The sequence below is a fragment of the Phlebotomus argentipes genome, unplaced genomic scaffold, assembly GCF_947086385.1.
Source record: "Phlebotomus argentipes unplaced genomic scaffold, Phlebotomus argentipes genome assembly contig_2, whole genome shotgun sequence".
In the NCBI taxonomy this organism is placed as follows: domain Eukaryota; kingdom Metazoa; phylum Arthropoda; class Insecta; order Diptera; family Psychodidae; genus Phlebotomus; species Phlebotomus argentipes.
In genome coordinates, this window is record NW_026776162.1 from 6,469,385 (window position 1) to 6,488,926 (window position 19,542).

At 39.1% G+C, this 19,542-nt stretch overlaps 1 protein-coding gene across 1 annotated transcript in view; it reads left to right on the forward strand.

Moving 5' to 3' along the window:
- LOC132264584 (nephrin) overlaps positions 1-19,542 on the forward strand; it is a 166,036-nt gene that overhangs the window by 134,522 nt on the left and 11,972 nt on the right. The window contains exons 11-13 of the mRNA XM_059764832.1: positions 1,289-1,497; positions 9,918-10,080; positions 14,201-14,431. Of these exons, the coding sequence (XP_059620815.1) occupies positions 1,289-1,497; positions 9,918-10,080; positions 14,201-14,431 (603 nt within the window). The remainder of the gene's footprint in view (positions 1-1,288; positions 1,498-9,917; positions 10,081-14,200; positions 14,432-19,542) is intronic.

Here is a 19,542-nt window from a genome sequence, read left to right on the forward strand (position 1 = left end):
GCACACAATGAAGAAATTTAGTGAGGAAAAAGCAAAGAATACAAACAACAATCAACAGTCGACCAATATTTTCCCTCATCTTTTCCTCTCACCCCCAGAAAAAACCACCCGCCCAGGTCTATTACATGGCATCGCCTTTCATCCCCCGCAAGCAACATAGTTGGCTGCTCTTTTTCTGCCACTCCACCCCGAGACATTGTGCAATTTGAAAGGAACGACTTCTCCGCAACTTTGATTTCTCATCGCGCGACCCCCAAATTGACCCTGTCAAAGTTTATCGTCTTTTCATCGGAAAAAATCGTTCATTTTGTCAAACAATGCCTCCTTGTGGGCAAGTCAGGATGAAGTCAAAATCTCTTCGTCAAATACACCCACTCTCTTCCCACCCCCTCGAAAATCAATGAGAAATTGCCTTGAGAGTTGCGTCAGGAAAGGAACTCAACACATTTCTTTCATGGCTCACAAGTGAAACCCCTGCCAATCTCTTTCGGGGGTTGTTTTCCCCAGGATTGCCTTTCGTCTCTCGACATGCTTTTAAATACATTTGCGACATATTTGTTTGCCTTTGCATTCACATTGTGCCTCTGTCAACACGTCCATCTTGTTAGAAGTTGTTATCGAAATAAGATTTTTCCATGCGATTTTTTTCTTGGCTGTAATTAGAAGGAAAATTTGGGGAAAATAATCATTTCCAGTCTGTGTTTTCGTGGAGATTGAGGGGAGAAGTGAAACCCTTGGAGAATTTTCTTTATGGATCTCTTGAGCGAATCTGGCATAATCCTTTTGAAAAATTTATTATTGTGTAATGTTTCTCTGTCTGAGGGGCGAATTGGGTCAGGATATTATTAAATAAAGTATATTATGAAGCCGGGAAAAGAGAGAGAATGGCTGTATAAAAAGCCAGGCAATAAATTCATATATGGAAGGATAGATTTCGCTGCTGTTATTGCAAAATAATCAATATTCCACGCCACCCATCGCGCATTCCTCGCCATTCAACCACCCCCAAAAAGCTCTCCATAGTGTAATATTATTGTTTCTCTGCATTGTTTCTAATCCGGATTTACACTTTCTCTCTCGTGTAGCTCGTGAGCACGCAACGCGGCCACTACAGAGCTCATGAATGAGCCCCATTGAAATCAAATACAATTATGAAAACAAAAATAATACACAATAAAATACATTTTTCCTCCTCTTCTTTTCGATTAAATAGAGCCCCGCTTTGGGGGCGTATGTGTGTGTGGCTCAGGGGTTGATTTATGTTGCCTTCTTCTCTCTCCTTCCACAGATAAGCCAATCTGTCGACCGGACCAGAAGCGAATTTATGGCGTGGCACGGAATGAAGCCGCCGAGATACTGTGCGAAGTGGACGCATATCCGGCGCCCGAAACATTCAAATGGTCCTTCAACAACACGGCGGAAACGTTCGATATGCCCCAAAGTGGCTACCGGGTCCACTCGGCCCAGGCGTCCACATTAACGTACACACCTGTGAAGGTAAATTTACATCCTCAGCCCCCATTATTCCGCCATCGCTCACACATTCTTCTGCAAACACAGAAGAGCACATTTTCCCTTTACGATATTATTGATCTAATTCTCGTCGATTGGGTCGAGCAATTGATGTATGGAAAAGCTTATTTCCATGCTAAAGACCGAAGGGTGGGGCGCAGCAAGGGAGAGATAATGTGCCTTCAATCTGTACAACACTTCTGAACACTTCTAGAATTCAAAGTCTGTTAAGTTTCCATCCGATATTTCTGTAAGAATCCATTAAAAAACACATTTTGGACATCTTTTCCGACCATAACCTCAAAATTATCACTAAAAATTCTTCAAAACCTCAGTTTGAAAAGTTTCTGATTTGCCAATTAAGTCAAAACTGCTGATAAAGAATCAAAATTGACCCAAAACATTTTCTAAATGAACATTTTCCAAGTCTAAAATGTATTGTTTAGGTTATGTTTGAATTCAATACAATTTTCAGAATTGTTTGGCATCTAAGATTCCGAATATCAATATTTATCGCATGAAAATGCTTAATTCTGCCGATGTTTAGCAATTTTGGTGACTTAAGCATAAGAATTGTTGTGGTAGAATGTGAATTATTCACTAAATATGTTTTAAATTTGTCACATAACCTAGAAAAAGATGGCTTTTTGTGCCATTCTAAAGACATCCAAAGAAACATGACAAGTATTCAGTAAAACAAGCTCTTAAGATAGGAATATTGTGAGTTTTTGAACACTTCTACTTCTTAAGTACTCCTGCTGAACTGTACACCACTTCTGACTGTATTATCTCCCCCTTGGGGCGCAATCCCGCGCTGCGTGAGTCGCGGAGCTTCATAAATTTCCTGACCCGGCAAAAGCTCAGAGAAAAGAAAAATCTCTGAGCAAAATAGATGAATTTCTAAACCCTTTTGCCTTGTGGAAATTATCCGAAAACTCTCAACAACGTCTCTAAATGTTACGAGAAAGATACGCCAAGGTGGCGGTGTGATGAGGAGAACTCAGTAGAATGCCAAGCAAGTTTCTCCAAAAAGCTATTTCTAAGCTTATAATATTCTATGCATTAAACTTTGCACATAAGTTTCGACACAAAGCTCCAACAGATGGTTCAATTCACTGTGTATTGGCACTCATGCTCTCGATATGCTTTGCTTTAAGTCACTTCTCGTTAATTAACAACTCGACTCTTGATAACACGGGGCCACTTTTAAAGTCAATTTCAGCAAGTCTAGCTTTTTTCAAGCATCCCAACTCCCAGTAATTAATTAATTTGCCAGCAATTGAGTAATTTACAGCGCTTTTCATCACTTAAGTGTCGATTTTGATAGAAATTTTAGAGAAATGATCATCAAATCGGTGCTCTTCGTTGGTCAGTTGCCTTTACAGTCATGTCCAGGACATTAAATTGTAGGGAATTTAATCCTCTTACTACATTGTCAGCCGCAAAATCGAAAACACCGCGGAAGTATTTTATTTCATTAATTTCAATTGAATAATGAGTCGTTGCAACATTACAGATTTCGTATTTCAGTACGTAAAAGCTACCAATTTGGGTAGCTTTTCATAGTTTATATTAGCAACGATGACAGACGATGTAAGACGAATTTTTGGGAGTTTATTTGATATGAATTTCAGCTATCAAAAAGCTATTTCTTTACCTCTTTCTCTGTGTTGCGATTTTAAGAATTTTCGACAAATACCGAGAGATTTTTTCAACACAAAGAGTTGCAAATGCATTGAAAAACCCAATTAATTTCCTTGGAAAGGGTTTGAGGGATGTTCGGAAACAAATAACCTCAATTTAGTGCATTTTGATGTACACAAATTGACAGATAAATAGTGTCAAACTGTGCTGATCAATTTAAAAACATCGTTACTGGCTTTTTTCTTGATTTTCACGTGAATTTTCCGACTTATCTTGTCATAAATGCTATGAATCGCAGTCTTGCAACGCAGTTTCACAGAATTATAAGTTATGAAAATAATGTTGCAACGGCCGTTTTAGCTCCCAATTCTAGGCGCCAATTTGCCAGTATTTGTCGTCCTCTGTGCGACCAATAAATGACTATTATAGCATACCGCAGCATATGTGGCATGTAATTGATATGCACACTAAATGTGAAATTAAAAATCTCGTTTCGATGTCAGAGAAATGTTGTAACAAAACACGTTTTCAAATGGTCTCATCAAACCATACAGTATTAATTTTAATGCGATTAATATCATTTTTAATATTGTCTGCGCTATTTGTACAATTACGGCAAAACAAACAGTTTCAATTTTCAATGCATGGAGTGGCAAGCAGAGCTCTGTGCAGTCATAATTGAAGCTCATGCAGTATTGATGGGAACCACATCAAGTTGGGGAATGTTGAGAAAGTTCCGGGCAAACGTTTGTCAATCCACTGAGCCGTGATTAAAAATCCTGTCGCTGGGGAAGCTGCAGACAAATTACAGTGTATGTAAATTATGCACGAAGCCTTGTCGTCCCGAATTGAGTCCCTGAACCGGAATCCGGGCGACGGGGTCCTCGGGATGTCCCTCGGGAGGACGAGACGTGGTGTGGAGGAGATCAATATGATTTTATTAAAGCATGTGTATTTAAATTATTCGCTCTCGGTGGGCGTCTTGTCTGCGGCCAAATGTGTCAAGGCGCCAATGATATCTCAACGGTGTCCTTTGGCAGGAGCGGCGGAGTCAGATGCAGCGCTCGGCTCGCCTATAAGTTTGCTGAGGATGTGAGAGAGTGGCTCAAGTGTCTGGCTGGTATCACCGGGTGCTTCTGCTGATGCCAGTGGGCGGGTGGGCGGCCCGGAGAGTGGCTAAGAGTCCTCGCTCTCGGGCTCCTAAATATCGCCTCCCAGCAATCCATTGGGAGCGAAATGGCGCCGGACTGTATGTGCACAAAGTAACGATGTCTCAAGCAGAGTTCTCATGCATATTTAACGTTATCAATTTATGGGACCAGGCGGGCACAAGTGGAATGAAAATTCCACTCTCAACTGTTGGCTGGAAATTATATAAAATTTATTGCGCTATATGGCAAATTTTTATTTTTTTTCCTCCTCCTCCCCATTCTATTTTAATTTTTCACTTTTCGCCGCCACTTGCCATATTGCCCTCTTTAATTGCCTCCGCCATCCCTGCCAGAAAAAAAAGAGCCTTGAGAGCTTCGCGGACCATTCAAAATTGAAAAGCGCACACCATAAATCGTTCGCCCAAATTGAAGACTTTTCCATCCAATGGCGTCGCGCTTTCCCGATGGTCCTCTTCTCTGTCTCAGTCTTCAATTAAATACGAACAGAAGGTGATTCTGGGGAAACAAAGAGGAAGACGGGAATAAATCTCGCTCCGCGTCAGGAACAATGTTGGAAAATCAGGTCTCGCAGATATGAGGAAAATTGATGTTTCAGATCAATGTTTTTGTCATTTGCTATTACTTCAAATTATCACAAATTAGTTGATTCCAAAATCTCATTTGGCGATGCATTTATTTTCAGTATTTCTCATTTAATTTAATTAAAAGAATATTAAAAACAATTTTTAAAAGACGGAAGACAAATTTCTCAGCTGAAAAGCTTTCAAAGAGCGCAATAAATAGACAAAATTGGTCAAAAACTTAATCTTTAATCGAATATTTACGGTTTTACGCAAGGTTTTACGTTTAAAATACACGTAGAACCGGAAAACCTCTTTAATTTTTGTACATACGAGAATTTTTAAAAGTGCTGATGAAAATGTATTAAAAAATACATCAAGTTGAGAGTAGAGAAAAATCGTAAAGTGTCCTTTATTCCGTCGCAAATTCCTCAAATTTTACACAGATTTGTATAAATTTTTCTATATTTTCTACTGAAACGATTTTTTCGCTTCTTCAATGTATTTTTTCTCCCTCATTTTCCACTATTTTTCCAAATCCCGCACAAAATTCTCGAGTCCGTAATTTTGAAACTATTTTCAATTTTCTAAAATCTAAATTTGGAGGTAGCAAAGCCGCAATATTGTGTGACATTCAAAATCGATACTAGCAAACCCCTTAATTATCGACGACGGAATTAGAAAGGTCAACAAATTTTCCCACAAACTCTCAATGTGAATGAAAACAACCCTTGGAAAGTGGGACTCGCCCTTAGAGACAGCTTCGCCTGAAGTGGTGCGCAATGAATGTCCGGCGAAAGGGCGCTCGGAGTGTGTCTGAACACGAGACATGTCAAGCAAAATCAAGTTTTCAATCTCCGCTCGCCAACTGCTATCTCCTTAACTATCGCCGACGCCCTCGGTGGGTCGCAGGCGTGGAGAAGGTCCGTTCCGGTGTCATCAAGATGTGTAAGTGGATAAATTCGTTATTGGCGGTCGGATTACTGCGGATCCTGTGCTGGCCGCACAACTCATGCCTCGTCAAATGCCGCCAACACTCGGTTGGGTTTGTAATTTAATGTGGAGATTTTGTTCACTTGGTTTCTCATCCTTTTGTGTGTGTGTGCGGACAAAATTAGGGGTTTGAAATTGTTTAATTTAATGCAATTAAGTATGATGTGAGCGTCAGAGAGTTTTCGCACAAAACACTGCGGTGCATAATCGGCTTATTTCGATATGTATACTTTTGTGGAAACTTTGATGATTGGATAATTGAAAACACAACATTTCCCTCAAAGCTCATTTCACCTTCTTCCTCAAGCAATCAAGGAAAGTTTACTGCAATGATTGAACACTCTATCATATGCTTGTATGAATGATAGTGCAACAATAACAAGAAAAAGGAGAAGCACTTAAGAAAATTATCTCTCGCTCATGGAATGAAACATAGTTGTTGGCATTTTTCAAAAAAAAAATCGCTATATTGCACAGAGTGAAAGTCTTTTCTTGTGGAACAAAGTGAATATTCGCATCGAGGAGGCAAGAAAAAAGTGTAGTGAATATGTGAAAAGAAAAGGATGAAAAAAAGCTGTGTATATTACAGTGCAGTGGAAAACTTTTTCCACGGACGATGTTTCCTCAATGCAAAGTATGAATTCATTTTCTCCCCAATGCATGCCACATCGAGGTCTCTCTTTCCTCCACCGCAGGCGAAAATATATGTAGCAAATTGATTTTTTTTCGCCTTCCCCGCAACTCGAAAGATTTTCCCAAGGGGAAAATCATTCGCGATTTGAGACGACTAACTTTGTAAATTTCTCGATTATTTCGTGATTTTTATTCAAATTTCGATTATTTCATACAAATTTCAATCATTTTTTGTGATTTTTATTAAATTTAGATTTTTTTATAGAAAATTTCCTCAATTTTTTGATTATTTCCTGAAAATTTAATCAGAATTTGATTTTTTTTTAAAATTTCAATCAATCATTGATTTCTTGTTATTTTTATTCAAAATTTGATTATTTTGCAATTTTACTTTTGGAAAATATTAATTTTTTGATTGTTTTATTCAAAATTTTATTATTTGGAATTTTACTTGGGAAAATATTAATTTCTTGATTCTTTTATTCAAAATTTGATTATTTGGAATTTTTCTTGGGAAAAAAATAATTTTTTGATTGTTTTATTCAAAATTTTATTATTTGGAATTTTACTTGGGAAAATATTCTTTTTTGATTTTTTTATCCAAAATTTTATTATTTGGAATTTTACTTAGAAAATAATCTTTTTTTTATTCTTTATCCAAAATTTGATTATTTTGCAATTTTTTCTAGGGAAAATAATCATTTTCTGGCTATTTGATTCAAATATTTAAATACTTGATTGAAACCACAAAATTTCCTCAAAAATCGCCTTGTGACTTGCCCCTTGGATTTTCCGCCTTTCATCAACGCCTTGGCGTCTTGTGGCGTCAGTCCTCGTGTTCATGTAAAGGAATAAGCGCCAGTGTGGGAAGATGATGATATAGCACCTGCTGTAGTTGCTCATTTTTCAATTCATGCCATTTCGTCCACAGCCATATCACTCACCTGTCGCTGTTTTCCTCTAATAAAATGCAAAACGATATCAGCAACAAGCTTCGGCAGTGATATTAAAAAGTTTTCTGCATTCAAACGAAATATTAATATGGAAAATATGTTTTTCATACACCAACTGAAGCCCAATCTGTATGTTATTTTATTCCTCAATTAAGTCAATTCATTCTAATTAGAGTTCGGTAATAGGCGATCTGCCAATTTATGCACACAAGTGGCAAATAATGCATTTGCAAATGCCATTGAATGGCGCAACATTCCCCACAGTATTTCAGATATATATAAAACATACATTTAATTGAAATTTGGACAAGAGAGCCCGTATTTTTGCCAATTGACGTATGTTTGTATTATATTTGATTAAAATGTTGAAGCTTTTTCCACGAACGCATTTTGTGAACACAGTTTTTCTGGCCAACGCGCGCCTATAAATATTTATGCACTGCAAAAGCCCATGTGAAACTTCAACGCGCCCCTTTTTTCCCAGCTTTCCCATCAGCGAATGTACGAGGGAGAGTGAACGGAAGTAAAATTCAATTTCAATTTGTTTAGATATAACGAGACCAATATGACTGTTTGTGGAGCGTAAATTTTGATTTTTCCTTCCCAATATCAACGAAATTGCACATTTTTTCCCCGTCCAGGTTGTGATTAAAATATATGTCGGAAATGTCTCTATTGAGGGGTTATTATTAAACTCATTTAATTGGAATTTATATATAAATAGAAGGGTGAATTCATATAAAATATTCAAGATATTTACTGGGGCAGCTTTGATATTAACTATTATCTCGTCAAAATTAGAGTTCGCCACAAATAGCTGCTTCAGATTATATAATTTTATAGGGGAGAGCGGACCAATTTTAAACTTTCAAGGAAAATGCTATACAGTCTTTTGAATCCTCTTGGTTATGAGCTTCAAAAAGCAACCTGAGCTGAAAAAAACCAAGAATTTCTATTCAAAGTCATTTTATACAAAACTGCCCCACTCTGGGGCACATTCTTCTAAAAAGAATGGTAAATATATCCTATTAATGACTGAAGAACAATATTTCAGTACCAAAACTAAGGGATTTTCATTGTGTAATTTAACATAGACACATTAGCAGAGACACACTTGACGAAGAATTCTTTTTCTTCAATTCCTACAAGAACGTCATGAATACAATAGAACACAACGAGGTATCAAACATGATTAGAGCAATACGCTTAATCTTGCACACAATACAGTTAAAAATACATAACCTCTTAAATTTCCTGTTCGAAAAGGCGCTGTGCAAAGCTGCTCCAGTCGCAAAGAAAGAGATTTTTCGTACCACCAAAGAAAAACATGCAACTTTACCACGAAAGCCACAGTACTGCCCCGCTCTCCCGTACGAGATAATTATCAATAGCAATGCTAGCCCACGTCTCAAAGCTGCCCCACTTCCTCCATATCACATGTTCGCATTGATGACAAATAATAATTAATCACTTCTTATTCCCAAAAGGAGGCAAACGCTTTGGTGTCTCATTACAGCATTTCGCACTAAATTAATACGCAAAGCAGTGGAAAAGCGAAGGGGTCGCGTTTATAAAGTCATGTGAAATCTGATTTGCACGTGAAGTAGTGAGAAAATCTCATTTTCGCACCAAAAAAAAAAGGCGAAATTGATCCGTGTCGAATTTTATAGATGAAAAATCGCGGAATTCACGCAATATCCGCCATGCGATATAATGCACCTGATATCGTGAAATTTGATCCGGCTGATAGGTGGCGCGCGCGCGGGGGTGGCAAAGGGTGGGCCTAGAGAGTAAATTCAGGCTGATGTGTTTGGGCTGCATTCTCACGGGTGAATGAAAAGAGGGCGAAATTCAAGGCGAGGAGTGCGACTTGAAGCCACCCCAGATTCATTCATACATGAAATTGTGGCGGTGGCGCTCTGGGGGCCGACACACGGTGGTGGCGGAATGGGGCCGCACATAGATGACAATGTGGTGTAGGTTGTACTTTTGTGAAAAGCTACCCAACAACAATACCGTCGAAAAAGTGCCTTTTCCTTTCTATCGTGGAACTCTTTTGCCCACCCGTGCGGCGGAGACAGACCCAAATGGGGGTGCGCAGGAGTGTGAGCAGGAGCGAAAATATATATAGCGACACATACAAAAGCGGGTCGAGTATGTTAACTGAATTAGGTTTTTTTTTTCCTCCTCCACGCTCGCCTCTCATCCACCCCATCGACTTTCAACTCACCGGGAATTTTTTTCTCCACACGTTGTAAACGAAATTTAATTCTATACACATTTTCATATGTGATGTTTTCAGCGTTTTTTTTTTCCAGCCGCCCTTCTAACATTCACCCTCAAAATTTTTCTCGTATTTACTTTCATGTCTGTTCGCCGTTCAAACACCAAAATATTCATATATTGACCGACACACACACAAAAAACATCCAATGCTGAAAACTAACCAGGAAATGGACTTTGGCACAATTATGTGCTGGGCAGATAATGTTGTCGGACAGCAAAAGGAGCCATGTGTGTTCCATCTGATAGCGGCCGGGAAGCCAGATATGCCCTACAATTGCACCTTAATCAACCAAACGTCGGACTCTCTGGAGGTCGATTGCGCCGAAGGTGAGTATTTTCTCATTACCCCGAATTCACCGCCAGCCAGCGACCCATTTTCACCACAATATTTGCCATCGAACAGCATTTAAACAACGAGGAGGGAATTTTACTCCGAACCCAAGTGACATCAAATGACTAGACCGGAAAATGTGACAATTAGCGTAGTACATTTTCGAGTCGCACCGTGGTCAAAAATTGTTGGTCAAATGACTGCGAAATAGCAGTCATGCTGAAGTCATCTTGAATGCATTTCGATTTATCGAGTTCTCGGGTAATCTTATGAATTTTCACTTTGATTGACACGATCTAGATAGATAGATAGATTAGAAATGGAGGTGGTGCAAGAAGTCTTGCTCCACGGCATCCAGGCCATCTGACGGGCCCTTTATGCATCCCCGATACAAAATAACAGCTTCTATACAAGGCAAGGATGATTAAGCCAGCCAGTCTTCCGAACGAAGTTCAGCAGACTAGCTAGCTTTAGCCCCGATAGGTCACTTTCCAAGAGTAATAGTTTTCCTAAAAGGATTCTTCTGACATTTACAAATCGAGGGCAGTCGCACACAAGGTGTTTGACCGTCTCTTCCGCTTCATCACAGCCTCTGCGGGATGTGGTGCAACTAACGCCTAATCTACTGAGATGATTGTTGAGATAGTGCCCAGTTAGCAGGTTGGCAAGCGTCCGGGATCTCCATCTGCTGCCACTGACTATGAACTCCGTCCTATTCTTATCATGGCCGACCATAAACAGTTTAGACACGCGACAGTGTTCTGACGCGGTCCAATCTACTTGGTGTTCTTCAGAAAAGTGCCTGTGTAAGATCTGTCTCTTCAGTGATAAAGAGACGCCCACAGCAGGCTCGGGACCAATGAAGTCAGACATAGCCTCAGCAACAGCGAGGCGGTCTGCTTCTTCGTTTCCCTCAATACCCCGATGACCGGGTACCCTTGACACGATCTAAATGGGTTTGTTTGTGATTTTACGCAATTTGATATTCTCGAAAATGCATTATTTAAAATGTTTCTAAAGAAACATTTCGTTCGATGCGAGTATCAACTTCGCAGGCGATCGTGTGTGTTATTTCCCGGTCCAAATCGAGTCGTATAAGTATTCTAAATGACCGACAAATGTATGTTCAATAACCCAAAACCGACCAATTTTTAGGCATCTTTTTGTAGTAGTTTTTGACTTTGTTGTATAAATGCGAAAGGCTGCAAAACGGTCGGAAAGCATGCTATTTCAACTCGCCGTGTTGCTTGGGAGGTGCTTGAATTACAGATGAGCAAAAATATCTAGAATTTTTTTTTATTCTTCACTTAGACAAGAAATAACGAAAAGAGACTTAAACTGCGATAATTGGCTCATTTCGTCAATCCAGACTATTTTAGTGATCCAATTCAAACTCGTCATTACTTATACAGTCGTGGCCTTTCGATTTGAATCTCGTTAACCCAATAATTAAGTAGGAAAGCGACTAAGAAAGTCTGTGCTAAGTTCGCCGCTCTTACAGATTCTGGTCGTTTGAAGGTTTTAGTCATGGAAAACTCAAAATTTCGGCAATTTTGCAGGCAAAAGTGTACAATATTTCACCAAATTATCTTCTTCTTGCATTTAACTTTAAATAACCTTGCTTTACTCTGACAGACAGCATGAAGAATTGATGGCAATCAAGTGCCAAAGTATGAATTTTCCTATATTGCTGTGCCTATCAATGTGTGAGGCGAGAGAAATTCTCTCATCTCAACTCTGTGACACAAACTCTCAATGTATTTTTGCATCTTTCAAGGGGGTGGAAAACATAAAGTTGCTGCAAGAACACACTTTAACTCAAATTGTATTTAAAATTTTGGGATCGTGAATATCAGGGGAATGGAGAGAAAACTGTGCAGCGGAGCAAAAGTGCCTTCTTTTTGCTGTGGTTTAGACTTGCCACACTGGCGAAGAGGGACAGAAAGAAGTGCGGATGAAGTGCTGGTGCGATGCGGGAGTGAATTTCCACCGTGTTCCCGGACAGTGTGCGGTTCTGCCACAGGCGAGCTGATGGGAAGTGTGTCTGGATTCGCAGATATGACACAGAGAGAGCGGGGCAAGATGGTGTGCGGCCGCCAGGGAGATGGAATATGTGTAGCTTCTGTCGGGACGAAATATGATCAAAGTTTGTCGTGGTTTACAGAAAGGGTTGCACATTTATATTTATGTGCAGAGGCAAAGAAGCGGTGGCAAGAGTTGCACAATGAGGGCGGAAGAATTCACCTGAATTTCCAAAAACCCATTTTGCAACACAAACCGAAAATCTACCCCAAACCTATATTATGCATGGCCTTTTTCCACTCTTGCCATTTCATTCGGCATTTCAATGGAGCACACAAAAAGCCACTTCTGCTATCAGAATTTACGAAAAACAACTTTTTCAATGAATTAGTGAAATGCCGGCGAGATTTTTTATCACTCTTTGAAGTATATTTTTGTAAAAGGGGGAGATAATATGCCTCAAATCTTTACACCACTTCCAGACACTTCAAAACGTATTTCAAGACATTTTTTAGACTTCTTCAAATCCAGGTTTTTCCGTCTCAAGGCGCTTAAGTTCTTCAAATTCTTAGATTTTGGATTGAAAAAATTGATTTGAATGTTCTTTGCTTCGTTAATGGCAAATTTGTGTCTTGATTTTCTAATTTTATGTTTTAGAAAAAGGTTAAACAAAATTTTGATCAAATTGTGAGGTTATGAATGCGGTCTAAAAATCTTTTTTCACCAGAAAATTACTAAATTCAGCGAAGAACAAAATTTTTCTACAAGATAATGACGTTAAATTTGCCATTTTTAAGCACAAACTGCAGAAATAACTAAGAAAAAAGACAATTTTCTAGAAAGAAATAACATTTTTGAGGTTATGATTGACTTTTAACCTTTTTCTTACCTAATATTACGTTATTACGTTAACTTGGCCAAGAAAAAGAGAAATAATCTGCAGATTAAACACAATTTTCATGATTTAGAGGATTTTCTAATCACCAGAAACTGTCTTTAATCAATCACATAACCTATAAAAAGCAATAAAATTGATTTTTCTAAACAGAATTATGTAGAAAATGCCTCAATTTGTTGAAAGAGAAGGTTTTTCAGTGGAAATATTCGATATATTTTTTCACTTTCAATTCCTAAACACTTCCGTGAAATTGTACACCACTTCCAGTCATAATATCTGCCCCTTGTCTGATGGTTAAATGGAAAAATAAGAGCTTTTTACCTCAATTTTATCACTGTTTTTTCCACAAATTGAGCCCATCATTAGGAGAAAAAAAGACTCACTGCTCTTTGACATCATTAAAAACAATTTTCGCAATTTTCCTTCACAGACTGTCTTAATCAGAAAGCGGTAATTTTCACCAAATTCGTCCCTTGTAATTAAATAAATTGAATTTTTTAATACTCTATTGCCTCACATCACTTAATTAACCAATAGGCCGGGATTAAGAGATCCAGGACTCCCTCGGCGGAGAGTCCCGGCGCCGCCACGACAAACTCTCCGGGGTGCGAGGGGTGAATTAAAAAATATTTAATTAGATTTAGCACCCCAAGCGTCTCCCAAATGTCTCTCTGGCGCTCTTATCACTCAGCCAGCGAGGGAGAGTGAAAGAAAAACGATGATACTCTCGCCCTCATAAAACAACCCCCTCTTGCCCCACTCCTGTGTTATGGGGCGCTTCGTCAGGCTTAAATGCGAAATTTCGGTTAATGCCAAGCAAAAGGTTGGCCTTTTAATTAATATTCCACACTTCAAATTTGATATTTCCCAAGCAAATTCGGCTGGCAAAACATCCACACAGTATTGAAACTTTCAATTAGTGAGATAAAAGGTGTGCAGAGTGGCTGAAAATGGGGGACAAAGTGCTTTCTGGCAGAGCATTTTCCACCCCCCCCCACGAGCAAAAAATCAAGACAGAGAGAGAGTTCAAACCCACACAGATTTTCCACCGGCACGTCAACATATTTTCCCAGGGCGCTAGATTAAAGTCAAGGCAATATGTTTGTATTGGCTTCTTGTGCTGGTCGCTGGCTGCGCTGTGTAAACAGGGCATTAATGTTTATCTTCTCCTTTCCACCCCCAAAACCGAAAAAAAGGGTTCGACGGTGGACAACGACAGTGGTTCATCATGGAGATATTTGATGAGCAAACAGGACTACTGCAAGCAAATGTGTCTTCCAAGTTACCTCTATTCGCAGTCGGTGGTCTAGACGCTGGACGTCTGCTGAAGATATTCATTTATGCCGCCAATGTCAAGGGTCGCAGCGATTCTGTGACCGTTCAGGCGTTCACGCTGAAAGCGGCTGAGAAGCAAACAGGACGAGATGGTGAGTACAAAACACACTGACAGCTGAGTTAAACGAGGATTTTCGCCAGGATTCTAACTGGAAAAGACATAAAATTAAATGCCCAAAATGAAGTCTTTTTCGATTTACAAAAATACTAAAAATTAAGGATTAATTGCAGACTGATGGAGCAATTAAGTTTAACATTCTAAATAAATAAAGAAGCTTTAAAGTTTAAGCGATACAAGAATGTGTAAAAAAGAAAAAATTGTGAAATTTGCAAAAATTATCAAAATTCAAGTAAATATTTAAGAAATCCGCGATAAAAAGAATTTATTGTGAACATAATTCATGTTCAAGCTTGAAAATTAGGACCACAATTGCAGATTGATTCATAATTGCAAGATATTTGCAGATTAAGATCTGGAAATCGTGTTAAAATTACACATTCAGGCGATACAAAATGGTTTAACACATGTGTGACTCAAAATAGCAAATGCGTGTGTTAAACCAATATAACACATTTGTTTAACTTTTTTATGTGATTGTGAATTGCTCCATAAAATTAATATTCAATTTTGCATAATGTTAAAAGGTATTTTTGCTTGGAATCTGAAAAAAAAATTTAATCAAGATTTTCCACGTGGTTTTAAATATAGAAATTAAAAGATGATTATAATTTTTTCTAATATGTTTAATAATTTTATAACGATATTATAGATTATAAAACAATTTTATTTTCTTACCAATTTTTTTTCTTTTACTGATATATCAAAATTTTCAATACTGTTTTTTTTATTTATTTAATATTCTTGAAAAACAATATACCCAAAAGGACATGAGCTTAAGTAGAGCCAGACTAATTCAAAATCCTTCTTTTCGAAATTAATTCCAAGAAAACTCAATTCTTGGTTAAAGATTTGTATTATTTTTCTGAGTGTCGCGATCGCGACGCCCACAATCTCTCTGGCAAATGTACAGCGTGTTTGCGTTATCCCGACAATTTTCCCTCCAGCGCCTCGGAAAAACTCCTGCATTCACTGGAAATAACCAGCGAAAAGGGCATCAATTGAGTTCCTCTGAAGCTCATCATTTTGTAATTCGCCTGATGAAAATGCTAATTTGTGTGTGCTGGCGAAAAGAGCACAAATGACGCAGAAACTTGACGAAGACAGAGGAAATAGCAGTGATATGTATGTACATATATAGGTCAAAAATATGGTAATTATCCTTGCTTCAGTTCTCTGGCGGTGAAGAATAAAAGGATTCTGACAAGATCTTCGTCGCGTTTGAATTAGAATTATATTATCAATATGTTGATTATTTGCAATCAAATGAACGCGATTTATTAAATGCCATCATTGAGATTGTTTCCCAACAAGTGTAAGATTTTCCCACTCTGGGAGGAAATCGGAATTAAGTCCTTGACAAACGACAAGAGAAGTGCAGCTAAAAGGATAGCGCAAAAGCATTCGTGCCATAGCGAAATGAGCACTTTTTTCCTTCTCTTCCTTCCAAAACATCTTGAATTTTTCATCCCTTCCTCCTTCACAGTCACAAGGAATATTCACACTCTCATTGTGACCTTTTTTTCGGCACTGGCGGAGTTATAAAAATACACAAGCTCCTGATTACAAAGAATAACACCGAGAAATTTCTGTCTTTTTGTCCACCTTTTTGACTTCTAAAAGCCATTCGCCATGCAATTCTCAACATTTTTCTTTGTCGTCCTTTTTTGTTGTTTCTCCTCGTTCCACACCCCAAATTTCACCCCGCAGAGTTTGGCTGTGGGGGGTGTTTTTTTTCCCTGTGTCCTCGTGGGTGAAGCGACAAGGAAAGAATGAGAAGAGAGAGAGAGAGAGAAAGGAGGAAAGTGAGAAAAAAAAATTTACATCAAAAGCTTCGCCCCAGAAGCTTTTCTCGTTTTCGCATTTCTCGCTTTTCTCTCTCGCTCGTTCGCCCAGGATGAAGTGCTAAGTCCCATTTTGCGAGTGTTGAAGAAATACAGATGGAAATTGGTACGCACGTGTAAAATTAAAAGGATACCACCACATTTCCTCCGGGTCACACTTTTGAGCAAGCCAGAGAGTTTGAACGCTATCCCGGGGCAACGGTGGTGGGCTTGGCAGAGAGGGAGCGAAAAGGTGTATTAATTCGTTTTAAACGCATGACAAATGGAGCAGAGAAAAATGCTGTGGTAGAATTTTAAATAGACGCTCATTAACATTCATAAACCAAAACTCATTAAATTGCTCCTCTCTTTGATCTAACTATTTCCCCCCTCATCCGCGCTACCACGGGGATGTAAATGCTGCCAGAGAATGCGGGAGACACCACCTGTGGGCTGGCAAAGTTGCTGTTCGGGGTGGAAAATTTCCCCGGCGAAAAAGTTTCCCCACTGAGAATGTTGATTTTTCACAAAGTCCCTCTAATGCGCATTATATTGCTGGGTGATTGTTAGCAATGGTATTACTTTTTGCACAGAACGATATTTATTCTGGGATCAAAGTTCAGCATCACGAGCATGACAGAGACTTCAAGGGGTTCCGCATTTGCCAAAGCCACCAACTTTTGCTGCGAGTGATGTGAAAAGGAGGACAAATTACGCCATCTCAGTGTGTTTGCAATATGCTTGGTTTGGTGCTTAAAACTACATTCACTCCTTCTCAACAGTCCTCAAGTGCTGAACAGTTCGGCGACAGTCTTAGAAAGTGTACAAAAATCAGCATTATTTTGCTTCTTGTTCACATTTCTATGTCGCGACAAGTTGATGTGGAGAGCCTCTAAACATGAACAATCCATGCAGTTAGTATTATGAAGGTATTCTCATGAACGATCTTCACCTCAATACATGATTGATCACATGTTTCAGTCAGGAGAAGCTATGAGAGTGAAATGTGGCTTTTCGCCCCTTCTTGTTCCTCAGAATGAACACTTTGACTTTTTTGACGTCGAAACAGAGTTTTCTGGACTGTCCAGACGTAATTTGCGCAAATTTTCTCTGTTTATTTACACTTTTGACGCGAAAAATGAGGTTCACAATCAATCCACATCGATATTCATGTGAGTGGAAGTTCATGTGGTGCATAATCTTGCTTCTTGTTTACATTTCTATGCCGCGACAAGAATATGTGGAGAGCCTCCATTGCTTCAGCGATTAGGTGTGGCTATTTCAGCTTATGACACTATTTTCCGCTCTTTTCAGTATTTTATCATTCTTACAAATGAAAATACTTCGGCTCTTTCTTTAAGAGCATCTTTCAGTGTCATTTTTGAGGTTATGGACAAAAAAGTATCAATTCAAGCAAATTAAAGCAGAAATCTCTTAGCAAATTGTGTCTGCATTTCATCAACATCTTAATATTTCATTGGCCTTTTTGTCACTCACGGAAAATTCTCAACTTCTTTTCTTTCTCTCTGTTCAAGACACGAGGCAAAAACAAGAAATTGACTGTCGCCTTGGCATTCACAGCTGCGGGTGAAAAAATATTAAACAGACAATTAAATCTGTGAAGGAGTGACTTTTATGAATTTCTGATCCGACATCCAAGATTATCTCTCAAGTATTCGGCCAGTGTAATTAAAATATCCATGCTGTCTGGGCCTTGGTCTGGGCGATGCTCCTTCTTCTCGACGGGGCAGAAAATTGGTGAGCATCTCGCATGGCTTGCGCTTCGGCCTATATCCGGAATTAACTTCATTTTTATTCACTCCTCGTTTCCGTCGTTACTGTATTTTTTATCAGCCATTACACGCTGGACTGTGACTTGCTGAAGACTATTATCTTCTCCCTTTGCCACCCCCTGTTTGCGCCAGGTTGGGGCGCAGGGCGAGTGGATGAGAGCCGTGTCAGCTGAGGCGGCTGGAGGCTTTATGACGGGTCAACATGTGAGGGTGAAGACACCCTTCCGACCGTGTATTAATAGTCTAATTGGGCACTGTGCGGATCTCCTGAATTATTCCTCATCTCTCCGACTTTGTCCTCCGGCAGGACGCCTCGGAGGAAGGATCCGTCGGACGCTGGAAAGTGATAAGAAGTGTTGAATTATGGGGCCCATTAGAGACAGGGGGAAATTGCCACTCATTCTGCGATAAGCCAAGGGAATGCAATTAAAAATTGCAATTCGCAAGAAGCTCAAATTTCATATAGATTATCATTCACATATCTTTTCATGAGTGGCAGCGCAAGATGGTTTTAGACAAGCTATTCCATTTAAAAGAGGGTGGGGGGAAAGCCATTAAATAGTAAGTACTTTTCTACGTCTCCTCGCCGCAATGCTCGAACACTCTCACCCTCAATGGAGTCCGTAAATTTTGACCGTCATGATATAACTTTCATAGACGTGCTTTTACTACTTCCTTGCTCGACTTCTTAGCCACCCTCGGACGAAATCCTACCCTTTAGTCTCTCCCACCCTCTCTCGGCTGGAGGGAAAGCCAAGAAAATCTCATATATATAGAGGAACATGGGGGTCTCATCAGCTTTTCTTATTTACGACTGTTATGTCCCTTGCTTACCTGACGATTGCAGTCGTAAATTGTAAGTTTATTGTCATGCTGCTGAACTCTTATTCTGGCTGCCCTCCACTGACATGTGGACAGAAGCAATAATGTGCAAAAGAGGCGAGAAATTGCATTGAGACAGTTTTCCTCACTGTGTTGCTCACTATTTAAGCGATTTCACCGCCCGGCGAACACTGATTGCGGGAAAAATTCAAAAATTGTGCACAAAAGAGTTCATTTTTAGGCTCAAATCTGCTAAGATATTAACGTTTCGGTAAATTGAAGAGGTTTTTCATGCTGATAACACAGATCAGGAAATAGTAGTAAATTCGACAGAATAATTAGTCAAGAAATTGATAAGAAAGTTCTTCTTAATTTCTTCCGGTTTAAACCCCGAACGTACACAATTAGCTTAGAATTTCAGCTTGTTCGAAGATCTTCTCACAAAAGCGCTTGTTTGAGGTCAAAATTCTATCATTACTCGTCATTATAGCGACGATTTGAATAAGTATTGCTGAATTCTAAACAAAAGTGCTGAGAAAAGTGCTGAAAAAACCACTTTTATCTGCTCAATACTCAGCAGAAAGTGACAAAAATGATCAAAATTATTCCCTAAGTATCCTCTGAATACTTGCGTCTGTTGCGATCGT